Source organism: Callospermophilus lateralis, chromosome 2 (assembly GCF_048772815.1).
Source record: "Callospermophilus lateralis isolate mCalLat2 chromosome 2, mCalLat2.hap1, whole genome shotgun sequence".
Taxonomy (NCBI): Eukaryota; Metazoa; Chordata; class Mammalia; order Rodentia; family Sciuridae; genus Callospermophilus; species Callospermophilus lateralis.
In genome coordinates, this window is record NC_135306.1 from 69,686,806 (window position 1) to 69,700,729 (window position 13,924).

The following is a 13,924-nucleotide window of genomic DNA, read 5'->3' on the forward strand; positions in this document are numbered from 1 at the left end:
AGATACCTTTGAAATCTTCACCTGGCATTGATGGGTTTTCTGAAAATTGTAGACAATGGTTCTTTAAAAGGAATTTCTCTATAATAATATAATAACGTATTGCCCAGATATGATTTTTTTGATGTTTACTCTTCATGTTCAAAGACATAGTTTCCCAGTGAGTTGAGAGTGGAGCAATTCTAATGCAAATTAAATCAATATAGGGATCTGTTTTGTTCATTCAGATCAATAACACTTTTCTCCTCCATGACATTTTATTCCCTAAACTAGATAATTGTTTTTTAAAGTCCATGTTTCATTCATAGACTTAATTCATAGAGTGATTAAATAGCAAACTGTAATGAAATAAATGTAGAGTTTGGATACAATGACATAGGTAGCTATATGTCTGTATCTTTACATGGCTATATTTCCATATCTTTATGAGGCAAAAGTTGCAGGAATCCTCTGTGGAACTTCCTGACTTCTCAGAAATTATAACATTTAATTAAAAATTTATTATTATATTAATTTAAATGGAATTGTACACACATCCCTTGAGGAAAGTTCTGCTTCATTTCCTAGTACTCATGTTACTTAAAATAAACATTCAAAAATACCTAGTGATTGATAGATTGATTTTGAAAAGCCAGTTCTTTCTATATGTTTTCAGTTCAATTTTAAACATAAAGGTATGTACATAACTATAATATAGGCATTTATATATAATGATTATGATTCAATAGGATTATTATATGACTATGTTAATTATACATTATTAAATGAATTTCTTGGATTAAACTCATTACACTGAACTTAAATATGTAAATTCAATGTAATGATTATATATATATATATATATATATATATATATATATATATATATGAGAGAGAAAGAGAGAGAGAGAGACAAACACATAAAATACCACCACAACAGCTCAAATAATTTTTCTTTACCAACTTTTTGCAATCCTATTCAGAGTGAATCACTTTTAAAGTTATGCAAGAGAGGACCAAATATTAGTTTTTCTTTTCTGTCATCTAGTCTGACCCTCAGATTAGGTCCAGATTTTAATGGAAAGGAGAAGAGGAGAAATCAAATATATTGCCATTTTTGAGGACAATTAGCACATTTGAAAGGGTTCTTGTGTGTGTAGGGGGGCCCTACATGGGCATTTTTCTTACATTGTGTGCTCTTCTTATATTGTGTGTCTTTATCAGAGAATGCATGACCCTTTCATGCATTCATGTCTGTGTGTTTCAGTATCCATTATAACATCCCTTACAGCTAGGTCCAGGTCTTGTTTATCTTCCTGTAGTTCCATGTACATAGTAGGCACCCCATGAATGTTAAGTTGGAAAACAAATTTACAAAAATCATGCTTTTTAATGAATAAAGCTACTAGTATTCTTTTTGTCTGTACAGATATTACCAAGATTCCTTACTTTCATTCTAAGAAAGTTTCAAAAAAAAATCAAATTTTGACATTTTTTTATAGGAAATACTAGAAAAGAGGCAATGCAAGAGGAAATTAACAAAAACTAAAATGAACATTTGAAATCAAGATGCTTGATATCCATTTCCTCCTTTCTCACTTGACATTTCAATTATGTTTAAATCATGCTGGAACACAGACCATCAAGATCAATTACTTTCTGCAGGTAGTACAGGGACAAATGACAGGGCTTTGCCATCCTTCAGCTTAAGCTGGAAATTTCTGGAGCAGCAGGAGAAAACATTTATGATCATTGCACAAAATGATAGACTCCAGGGATTAGAGACTTCATCAGGGTTACTGAAATTCCTAGCTTTTTGGTGATTTTCTCCCATCTCTGGTCATTTTGATGTGTATTCTAAGAGAAACTTTCCCCAAATCTCTGCAAATAATTTGTAGTTATATAATTGGAAGTCATGCAACATAGTTTTCCTTTTTCATCTCTAGTGATGTTCCATTTATGCTTTTACCTCAGCTCATCAAAAAATGTAAGGGCTCTTATCAAGCTCCCTTTAAATAGGAAAGCCTAATTTGTATTTGAATATATTATATATTCTTTTGCCATGAGGAAGCCATTGCTCATTTATTCTTCATAGAATCTAAAACAAATTCCACTGGAACATAAGAATGTGAACAGTCTCTTGGTGTTTGCCTTGCTGATAATTTCCCCAAAATTATAAACCGACTACTAAAATTCTTGAAGGCTTTCTGCTACCAGCTGGTTCTCCTTCTTATCCTAGGATGTCTAAAAATGGTAAATCCAGATGTCTGTTTTGGGGACAAAGATGCTAAAATAAACATACATTGGTGATAAAATTTTGATGAACAAGGAGCATCATCTCAGAACATATATGCATTCAGGTGTCTTTTTCAAACTAATATTTTTTTCATTTCAAAAATACTTTCTCCCTGAATGATAAATGAAGGACTGACCCACACTTAGCAGTCTGAGACTGGAGGCTGACAATGATCAGGCAAAGGAGTCTCTGATTTCAGCATCAGGAGACAGCAGCCTGAAAAGTGTTCTTAACTTTGGGCAATGAATGCTATTTGTCTTACCCAATCAAACACAACCCAAAGTGGGATCTTGGTGTTTAACATCTTATGCAATTCTAACACTAACTGGGTAGCATAGATCTTTTTGCATTTATAGCATTTAGTCATTTGTGATTAAGAAATACAATTTGATAATATTTCTGAAGCAATTAAATCAGTTAGGGAAAGAGATTATTGATTCATTCTAAACCATGACAGATGAGAAATAGGTTTTCTTTCAGGTAGTATATGTTGCAGAGAAATGGAGAAAAAGACAAAAATAAGAATTTAATTGCAGTTGTCTCTTGGTTTATCCAAACTCATTTGCATTGTGATAGATAAGATCTGTCTTTTTCTACCTCAGGTAATTTCTACAAAAGCTAATCAGATTTGCCAATTATAATTTGCTTCCAAATTTATTCTCTTTTCAAATTCATGTTCTTGGAAAGGAATTTAAAGAAAACAGAAAAATCACAAAAGTTAAAACATAAGGTGTGAAAATTTTACTCCAAGATTTTAAATGAAAAAGTATATAGCTGAATATACGCATTTACACTCCTTTGACCTGTCTTGTTTAAAAACCTATAAATTAACATTTTTAAAATCATTTTTAAAATTATATCACCAAAGTAACTGAAAAGATACTGATTCAATCCTGAAATAGTTTTCATAAATAGGGTGTGTATGTTTCCCATATTTAATTTTATATGTACAACGACACATTTGTTTATATGAACAGTTATATTTTTATATTTATAGTGAAATATGTCCAAATATGTTGGACTTTGTCAGAAATCAAAGAAATCCTTCCTGGTATATATAGTCTAGGTGAACCAGGTCGTCTTTTTAGCAAAAAAGAAAGCACACTACTGCAAAATAATGTTCTTTGGAAATGATTTTTAAAATTGGCTGCACATATGTGGCTAGACAATTTCCTTTCAAGCTAAATAAACATGATTAATTCTGGCAGTTATTCAGATGGCAAAGGAACATTCTGACTTAATTTACCATGATAAATTTATCACTGCTTTCCTGGAGAAGGAATACATTTTTATCATAACACACTTTCTTTCTCTCTCTCTCTCTCTCTCTCTCTCTCTCTCTCTCTCTCTCTCTCATATCTATATATAGAGAATCTGTATATAGAATATGTGAATAGACAGACATGTGCATGCACACACACAGCTTCAGGCTTCTACTTTTTTAAACATTGTAAATATTAAGGTTTGAATTTAAAGTTTCAAAATATAAAAATATAAAATTATCTTTCTTATCTCTGTACTAGTTTATGTACATACTTCATATTCTTTGATAATTAGCCATAGCCATGTTCATATGTTTATGCAGATTCCATTATTGTGGGATTGTGGTTTCACATATTCCAACTATAAAATAATTAGAGGTAGGACTGCCAAGTTAAAAGGGCATGGTGTTATGAGTATTGATTTTGGGAATGGGGAAGATGGCCTGTATGGGGAAGGGATCCCCATGACATAGGGATCTTCAATTTGGACACTGGTTGCAACCAGGAATACATTGGTTTTCTCTTTATTGGGATAGAGAGAATAATAAAAAATAAAAATCATAATTCAAAGAGGAAGCTGGGCATAACTTTAGTGCTTTTAAATATTTAAAACACAGCTTCATTGAAATACTTTATGAGAAATACTGAAGCACATATCTCAAAACACATTTCAGCGACTTTCTATAATATCCTAGAAAGAATCCTAGTCTAGGATTAAGATATGTTGTGGTCCTAGAAAACCATTTAACTTCTCTGAATATCTGTCTACTATGTTAAACTATCTAGTATACCTCCCAACCATTAAGATGTATCAAATTTATCCCATATTAAAACATTATGTATAGACCTAGGAAGCCTGAAATGTGGAGGTAAACGGCTTATTTTTTCTTTAACATTTTAAAAGGAAACTTGCATTCTGAATGCAAATTTGTATCTACTTTGTAGGAATACAATAAAATAATCTGCAAACATTAGGAAGCACAAAATAAGCCAAAGCTAAAAACTATAAAATTCTTGTTTATTTCTGGAAAAAGACATATGGTCTAAAATTTTAAAAAGTGAGGAATATGGATAATTTTTTAATTAAAAAAAACGCAGAGGTTTTCTTGGTATCAACTCTTTAGGCCTAAAACCATTGTCCGACTAGAAGCCCCATGCCTTTCATTATTCCTTAATTCAGATATTTAGGTTCCTGTACTAATGAGGTAAACCTGCTCTATGGCTCACCTGGAGGGCTGAGCAGCTGGCAAAGACAGAGTTAGGATGGAAAGAGGAGGGGTGGTGTTGAACTAGAAGGTGAAGTCTCTTTACTTTAAGGAAGGCTGAATAGGAGAGGCAGAGGAGGGAGTGTCCTGTGCAGTAGGTCAGCTCATCTGTCATTTTTTGGTAACTATATGCTCACCCATTTACTAGATTGACAATAACTTCTTAAGGGTGGCAATTTTGTTATTTTCATTTTTTATCTCAGTGTATGACATAGTGCAGGGCACTCGATGGACATTTATAAAAAGCATGAATAAAAGATCCCCAGCTCCTAATTTTGTGTGGTTATGAAAACTGATTGGATTAAGTTCTTTAAAAATGAATGACTTTCTTGTGTTTTCTTCTTTAAACTCCTGCATACTTTGACATGAGTTACTTTGATCTGTATATCTGCAAGAATGCTTGAATCCTAATAGTCATTGAGTAGGGACTCAGATTGGAGGGGGTCTGTGAAGGAGTCCTTCAGGGTTGAGGGCTTTGGACTGGTGAAAGCAGCATTAGACAGCAGAGGAACCAAGGTAAGTACATGGGGAGGTGACTCAAGAGGATTTCACAAAAAGACCAGAGAAGCTACCATTTTTTCCCCCCAAACTTTCCAAGCCAGTCTAGAGGGACCTAAGAGCACTATCCATCAAATGCTTTTTAACTGTATTTATTGTAGTATTGGGGATTGAATCCAGGTGCTCTCTACCACTGAGCTATCCTTTATTTTGAGACAGGATCTTGCTAAATTGCCCAGGCTGGCCTTGAACTTATGATCCTCCTGTCTCAGTCTCTGGAGTAGCTACCATGATGGGCTTCACCAAATGTTTTGTACAGCAGTTTGGTAATGCTGGTGTTTGGAAGCCAAGCTGCACATCCAGGGTTTACTTGGTTACTAACCTGCACTATTTGGTCCAGATTAACTGTGCTTCATGTATTGTAACCCTATTCTTGCTTTTCCTTATTTGGAGGAGAAATTAAGGGAAGAGAAAAGATGACCACATCTACAATCTCCTTTCTTCACCTCACTCTCTTATCAGTGTAGTCTGGTACAGAATCCATGGAATTTATCATTTCACGGGACATTTAGGATCTGTTCCTCTGATTTTCCCCACCACTCTCCCTCCATATGTATCACTTAGACAATTTGTCCATAGCTGATTCTGATGTGAAGTGTTGGTTGAGCTACTGGAATACTCATCTCACACCCTCCTTTCCAACCATCAAACACAAGCTTTTCCCTTGGGTCTACTATGTGCTGCAGGGGTTACCTACCCGCCTTCTTCTGAATATTTATGTCCAAATGCCAGGATGTCAGATGCCCGTCCACTGCCATCACAGACCACCACAGGCACAGGAGGTGTGTCTCGGAGGTACTCCAAAACGATGGAGATCACATTGGGCCCTCCTTCCACGATGAGTGCCACCACTGGAACCCCTTGACCGATTCCTGCATTAAAAAAGGAAAAGAAAAGGGAAAAAAGAGAAAAGAACACAAAGCCAGCAAACCAAAGAAACAAAAAGAGAAACAAAAAGCAAAAACTAAAATTACTGAGCACAGGGGAGGTGACAACATATGAAGGGATAAAATATTGAATGAAAGTTTACAGAAAACTCATTAGCAGAATCCCACCCCCAGGGCATCCATCTGACTTTGCCCTCTCCCCACAGCTGTCCGGATGCACAAGTCAGCTAAGGCACCAATTACCCTACTTGGCAGTGGGGAGCCTACGGTGAGGGGAGAGAAAGGAACCAGTTAACAGAAAAAGCACTGGGCCAGCAGCCAAAAGATTCGAAGCTAAATGTAATCCTAAGCAAGTCTCTTATCTATCCAGTAGTTTCATTTCCTATATAAAAAAATGGCAAGTTAAAAATTGCCACCCTCCTGAAGTTATGAGAGCGATAAGAAAATGTTAAATAGTCTCTTTATTAAAGACTTTGAATATCTGCAGAGCGGTTGTTGAATCAACTGCTGGCTAAATTGCAGGTCTAGCATCCTGACCACAGGCGATCAGCTTGATTACTGGTGCTCAGCAGCACGGTGGTCCTAACTGATTCCCCAGGAGACACAGCACCTGCCACAGTCAAATTCTTCTCTTCTGAGCAAGGCGCCAGGCACGTGATCAGTACACATTTGGTGAATTGAGTTGAATTAAGGGGTTTCACAGATCTTTCTGAAAATCTTTGAGCTATTTATTCCAAGCCATGGCACATTGCTATTTTTAGGTAAAAATATTCTTGTATCAGTGCTGCATGTGTAGTTCAAGCTAACATATTAAACGGAAGTATTAAAAATGAATGTCTGATGGGACTAGGGTTGTGGCTCAGTGGTTGAGCACTTGCCTAGCATGTGTGAGGCACTGGGTTCGGTTCTCAGCACCACATATAAGTATATGAATAAAATAAAGGTCCAACAAGGTCTAAAAAATAAAAAAATGAATGTCTGACATACATGTATGATATTTCAAAATACACTCTACTGCCATGTATATCTAAAAAGAACAAATTTTAAAAATGAGACACAATGAGACATTAAATTCATTTTCAAGTGACATTTCAAGTATCACCAGCGTTCACTAATAACTCCCTTTTGTTCAGTTTGGATTTACACTGTATTTTATCTCCCTATGTCCTCAGAATAATTAGGAAGTTGAGAAGTAACAGAAAAATTAGAAGGTCATCTTAAAATTTCTCTTAAAAAGATAAAATTGAAATCTTGCCACTTCTGTAAATATGAACTTAAAAAAAAATCAAACCTTTGGTCACCTGGTTCTCCCTTAGTCCCTTTTGCTGTGGTTTTATCTTATATCAAAAAAACTGCTTCCCAGTGGCAAATAATAGTTTGGGATTCTGTTTCTTGCTCTAGAGATCTTATTTGACTTATGTGACCTGTTTTACTTTTAACATGTGAGTACTTCAGTCTTGCAGGGCTTTATCTACTCTAAGTTAGAAAATATTTTTTTTATTTGAGTTTCATTTTAAGGGAATTTTCCAAATGCCAGATACACCAAAATGGGTGCTGTTCAAATCTACATTTTAAAAATATAAAGAAAAGGATGACTGTTGATTAAGCCAAGATTTCTTTTTGTTCTCCAGAAGGAACCTGGGGAGAGAAGTGACCTAGGGTCCTGTTAGTCTTCTTGGATGGTGAGGTTTTGAGAATTATTCCTTCCAATCCAAGTCAGGGAGTGAAAGGTCTTGCTGCTGTCTTGACCCAGGATCCCTTGCTGTCTTGGACACTAGGTTTCTCTCATGATCTGGGTATCTATGAAGGGGATACTTTTGCATGGCTGCTGACCATGACCACTAAGTAAATGGAAGTTGCTCTGAAGATGAAAAGCTAAGTTGAAATGTTGGTAGAGCACACCTCTTCTAGGAGAGAACTTGGTGTCCTAAAAAATATCCACCCATATAGGGATTTGTATTTCTTTTCATATACTTTGGAACAGAAGGCATCTTTTCCAATATGAAATTCTGATATGAGGTATTTCTCAAATTCTGCAATCTGTATTTGGGGTAAAAATGGAAGTTCATAACCCACTTGAATCTAATGTATGAAATATGATATGTCAAGAGCTTTGTAATGTTTTGAACAACCAATAAAAAAAAGAAAAAAACACTATATATACTATTTTATTTCTCCCTTTGCTTTGCTTTAACCCAGGCTCCTATGCCTTTTATCAAGGAACAATATGCCATTTTCCTGTTTGATATAAAATGGATATATCTACATTCATTTTAGGATCTCCTCTAAAAATTTGCCCAATTCTGACTCTTGAGCATGAATTTAGTGAGACTTTAACTCCCAGACCAAGTATTATCCACTCTGTATTCTCAAGGAGGAAGAAGTCCTAGAATGAACTTTCTAGAATGTTCCAGTTAGGATCTACAGGACAGCAAGCAAGATGGCTGGAAAAGTCCTCTCTTTGAGAGGGCTCATCCATGCAAAAGATCGACTTTTTTTTTTTTAAAGGCTAATTTGTATAACAGTAATAAACTGCCAATTTATCTCCTCCAATATATTTGTCAATATTTGAAAATATTATAACCTCTAGAATCATAGAAGCATTTTCAGGATAGGATTTTTTGTATTTGAAATGAAACTGATTATAAATTACAATAATTAAAGCCGGTATATTAATATAAAGCTGAAATTAAATAGTAAAAATTAGAGCATAGTATTGCTTATAAATTATATGTTTATAACTCCAAATTCTTTCCTATTTCCTTCAGTGATAAAACATTGAAAAGTTTATTCCATAGACAATAAAAGCTATTATAGCCTAAAATAAAAGCATTTTAAAATTTCTTAGTTATGGGAGGTAGAGAATCAGATTAGGTCTAAAAATACCATGCTTGTTATAAATTAAACTTGCTAATGCATGGTAACACTTTTCTGTCACATCTCTCTTACTCAGCCTTTGTTTCCAGGGAAAAGAAAGTGATACCTAGTGTTTAGCAATGACCTAAAGCAATGGTTCTTAACCTAATTTGTGGAGGCAAGGATCTCGGCAAACGCTTTCTTTAGAAAAGGGAACATATGGATGGATACAAAAATGCCTCCATGCAATTTCAGGAGGTTCACGGATCCTTGAAGCCTATCTGAATATCTTGATAATGGACCTCAAAAATCCCCACACTAAATTATAATATTTGGATGCAACTGTAAAAACTATCGATTTGTTTTTTGTACAGCTCATGGAGTCAAGTTCTAGGATGGGTTTTCAAAGAAAATTCTATATCTAGGGGAACTATGTCAGGTCACTGCTACCAGTTATATTGATATGCTTCACCTGGAAGGTTTAGCCAATCAGGATGTGTCTCCTCCCTCCCTCTTTTCCTTGTTTTTCTTTGATTTTTCTGTTCAAACTGTCTTTGCTAAATTATATTTTGGACATAGGATATTCTAAAAATCTCTAGAAAAAATTCACAAATTTATAAGTTAGAATCTGTGGGATGTGAATTTTTAGTAAGCAAAGAGCTTTGTAAAATACCAAGAACAATATATTTTTATTAGCACAAAGAAAACATTTTGAGAATCCCCTGCATATGTAGCAGGACTAATATAGCTCACTGCCATTTTCTTTATGCTGTTAAAAAAATTAATATAATTTCCTTTGACAAGATCCTCACAAATTCTGTCTTGCTCAGCTAAACTTACAGACGAATTCAACTCCCACACCTGAAAAAATGTGATTTAGATTGACATTTTAAAAAATATGTATTATTCAGGAAAAAAAGTTGATCCTAAGGGAGTGTGTGTGTGTGTGTGTGTGTGTGTGTAAATTCTTGTTTATTTTTTGGGGGGAGTTGATTTTAGGGAAAAGTAGATTAGTTCCTTACTTGATTGCAGTCATTTTTCATCTTCTTCTATAACCAAAGCCTTGCAGAAGTTCTTAGAAATTCTATTAGAATTTAATTTTAGAACAATCTTTAAGTTGCTTTAAGCAAAAAGAGGCAAGAGGCTTGCCATGCTCTTCAGCTTTTACAATTTTGGAACTGGAAACATCATAGCACACATAAACGTGAGTTTGGATAATGGATTCAGCAGCTGCATTCTACAGGATTCCGGGTTGACCTAAGGCTTTCTAATTACACATGGAGCCCTAGTTCTTTGTGTAAGATAACCTCTTAGACTTTGGTCACACTTCATTCTGACTGATATGCAATTCATCCAGCACTTCTAACAAACTTAAAAGTTTCTATGTTGGATTAAACAAAGACTGGGTTGGGCATTGTGAGGGAGATAGGTGGCAAGAGCAGAAGAATGTCTTATCATTCCAAACAGCTTTGTTTTTTAAAGCATTTCTCTCTCTTCTGACATGAAATCATAATCTATGATCAGTTCAGGCATTTGTGAAAACATTGGGTATGTTGCAGTAAAATGCCTCAATAGCTGAGAATTTTATTCAAACCAGTGCTTTGGTTTTATGTGAAGATCACCATATATGATCTAAAGTGCTTATAGGGATCATTTATCTGCGGTTGGAAAATGGTTCCTATTTTACAGGAGATGCAGCATAGGAAATTATTTTTAAGTCTTAATGCCCACAGGCCACAGATCATGATTATTATAGTACAGGTCATTCAGAAAGGGTGGTTCCCACTTTGTGTGAGGTGACTTCCTGAAGACCTTGCCTAATTCAGGACTGAGTCGATGGTAGGAAGCTATTTCTATTTACCAGCTAAAGTCTTGTAGCAATAATAGGAACTCAGTTAATTCTTGGTGGTGCCAGCTCTGGGATTATGTGATTCTTAGTTTTTAAAAAGTTTGTGTGAAAAATTCATGTTTCAAAACAATAGGTATTGTGAAATTTTGTCAATGTTTTACTTTACACAGCTTTGCTTACGTGATTATAATTTTCATAACATTAAAAATCATTGAACAAGTGCTCTTCATCTAACCTCTTCCTCAAAAAGCACTGTCTTTGATTCAATGGTTGAGTCTACCAACAGAAACATGGTCACCAACTTCTATATTTAGTTTATATAATGGGGCCCAAACAACTAGGTAAACCCCTAAGATACTAATTTTTAGGCAGACTTAGTGGACATCAGCAATTACTGTACAGAGGAATGGGAAGAGAAAATTATATAAAGCTGGTAATTAGTTGTATTTAAGAATGACAACATAAAATTTTTTTTCTTTCTCTCTAAAGCATTTCTTATAATTAGGAAGACTCCAGTTTGTAAATACATGAATATTCAGGTACAATTGTGGAAATATTATACAGAGAGAATATTTTATTGTGCTGTTTGTAGAAGGAAACATTAGAAATCTCTGAACTACTTAGCAAGTAAGCCCTAGGAAATAAATGAATCACATAAGAAAAAATACATCTTATTTTAAGCAGAATATTTTCCAGGTCTTCTACAGAAGCAGATATTTTGCATAGTACCTTTATTTTTTGGAGGTAGGATACATTATTTATTCAAGAAAGAATAACTGAAATGTGTCTGACCTTACTTAGAAATGGGTAATAAAGCAAAATATTTTTTAGTGAATTTTGGTGATGTGCCCAATTGTTGACTGCCAGACCTAATACACCAATCCTGTGTGCTGCTATAACAATTTTTCATTAGTTCTTTTTAGTTATACATGACAATAGAGTCCATTTTGATATAATTATACAAGCATATCTTATTCTTTTATTTGTTCTTTTTAGATATATATGACAATAGAGTGTATTTTGACATATTATACATACATGGAATATAAATTATTCTAATTAGGACCCCAGTCTTGTGGTTTGTACATGATGTGGAGATTCATTGGTGGTGTATTCATCTGTGTACGGAAGAAAGTTATCATTCTGTGCCTAAATTAATGCTGAAGAAGGCATTTAGAAATATAAAGAACTTCATGAACAATTAACCAGTCAAAATAAAACCACATGTATCAAGTTGCTTCACTTTAGGACTAAGCAGAGGTAAAATAATGTGAATTTTTTTTTCTGTATCTTTTCCTGTCATTACCTGTCTATGGCAACTCTTATTGGTATTTAACTTAAAAGAGTTCCTGAATATGCAGTCCTCCCATATTTGAAGCTAATATCAATCTATCACAAGAAACATGCCTGTATATTTTATTTTGGTATGGGACTTCTCAGAAAATGTGGCAAGAGATACGAGGTTGTCAAAATACTGAAGATACAGGGTTTGGATTAATTGAAATACCTCCCTCAGACTGGAAAAACAAAAAAGAAAACTAATGGTTCATGGTATTCCTCATCCTTCAGACATAAATGTGAAATCTATTGAATTAATAGAAAACTCTCTGTCTTCAATACTGCTCAACAGTATTAAACAACACTTAGAATCTGGAACTTAATTTTCCAACCCAAGAACTGTACAGAATGTACAATGCAGTTTGTATATGACCAGTGCCCTAGATATTTTCATAGGAATCCTGTGCTAGCCACTATCAGCTGGTTTCCATTTAGGCCTTGTCTTTTTGCTTTGCTTTTCTGTCCAGCAACTAGAGGCCAAAGGACAGAACCAGGGAGTTGGATGAGTGGGTTGACTGAGAAATCTTGAAAGCCCTTGAAGAGGTCATTGTGGAGGGTGTACTGGAAACACTCATCCTCTCTGAGAACTGACCTGCACCCAGCCCTGAAATCAGCCTCACTTGTCTTTTTCCAAACCTGATTGGATTAGAGATAGTCATCAGATATGCATTTGCCTTCCCACAAGTGGTATGAAGATCCTGAGCCCCAAGTGAATAGGTGGGAGGTGGGCTGCAAGGGTCCTCCTTTTTGGGGAGTGAAGCCTCCATTAATAGTGGCTCTGAAGACACCAGGTGAGGTGAATCAAGGTGCAGAAAGCCCCACATGAAGGAAGAAAACAGGAGCACAGGGAATCATGGAGGGGAGAGATCACATGATCCAAGTGAGAGAGGAAAGCAGGGTATGTGTGAGAGAGGAGAGGCATGAAGGAGACACACATATGCAGAGATGAAGGTGCGGGGGAGATTCAGACAATGGGAAAGGATCATGGGTGGCCAACTCTTCTATAGACATATATCCCTTTATATACTTTTGCACGAATTTGTGTTTATTTGCTACCAAACATTCCCCACCCCCAGCTTCACCTCTTCTTGGTTCAAGAACACAGTCTTTATTACCAGTGGCCTAGATACTTTCATAGGGATCTGTGCTAGCCACCATCAGCTGGTTTCCATTTAGGCCTTGTCTTTTTGCTTTGCGTTTCTGAAGATCCCCAGGGACACTTTTCTAGGTATGAAACCTGCAAGGAAAGAGTACTTATACTTGAGGGGTTTTTGCATAGGAGGAATTTGGGATAGCATAACCACCCCCATCCCTCTGTCCCTGGGTGTGTGTGTGTGTGTGTGTGTGTGTGCATGCATGTGCGCGTGCCTGTGGAAGGTAATATTCGGGTCAGTGCTGGCGTGTGCCTAGTATCTATCAGTATCAGGTGGGGCTTCGTCTGGAGCAAGGTTGATGACTTCATTGGAAGCCTGTTTACCTGCCATGATAAGCTGCTCTGCTTCTCTCACTTAAAGAAGAGCTGCCTGTGTGGCATATCAGAAACTTCCCCTTGGCAAAAGAAAGGAGGGTGATTAGATCTCATCTCCCCAGAAGTCTATGCCCAAGGGCAGAGGGCAATCCTTCCTCTGAATAGCCCA

At 35.7% G+C, this 13,924-nt stretch overlaps 1 protein-coding gene across 22 annotated transcripts in view; it reads right to left on the reverse strand.

The window, feature by feature from the left end:
• Window positions 1–13,924, reverse strand: part of Trpm3 (transient receptor potential cation channel subfamily M member 3) — a 788,425-nt gene that overhangs the window by 193,727 nt on the left and 580,774 nt on the right. For all 22 annotated transcript variants that reach the window (XM_077108674.1, XM_077108668.1, XM_077108665.1 and 19 more), the window contains one exon: window positions 6,055–6,229. In XM_077108674.1, the coding sequence (XP_076964789.1) occupies window positions 6,055–6,229 (175 nt within the window). The remainder of the gene's footprint in view (window positions 1–6,054; window positions 6,230–13,924) is intronic.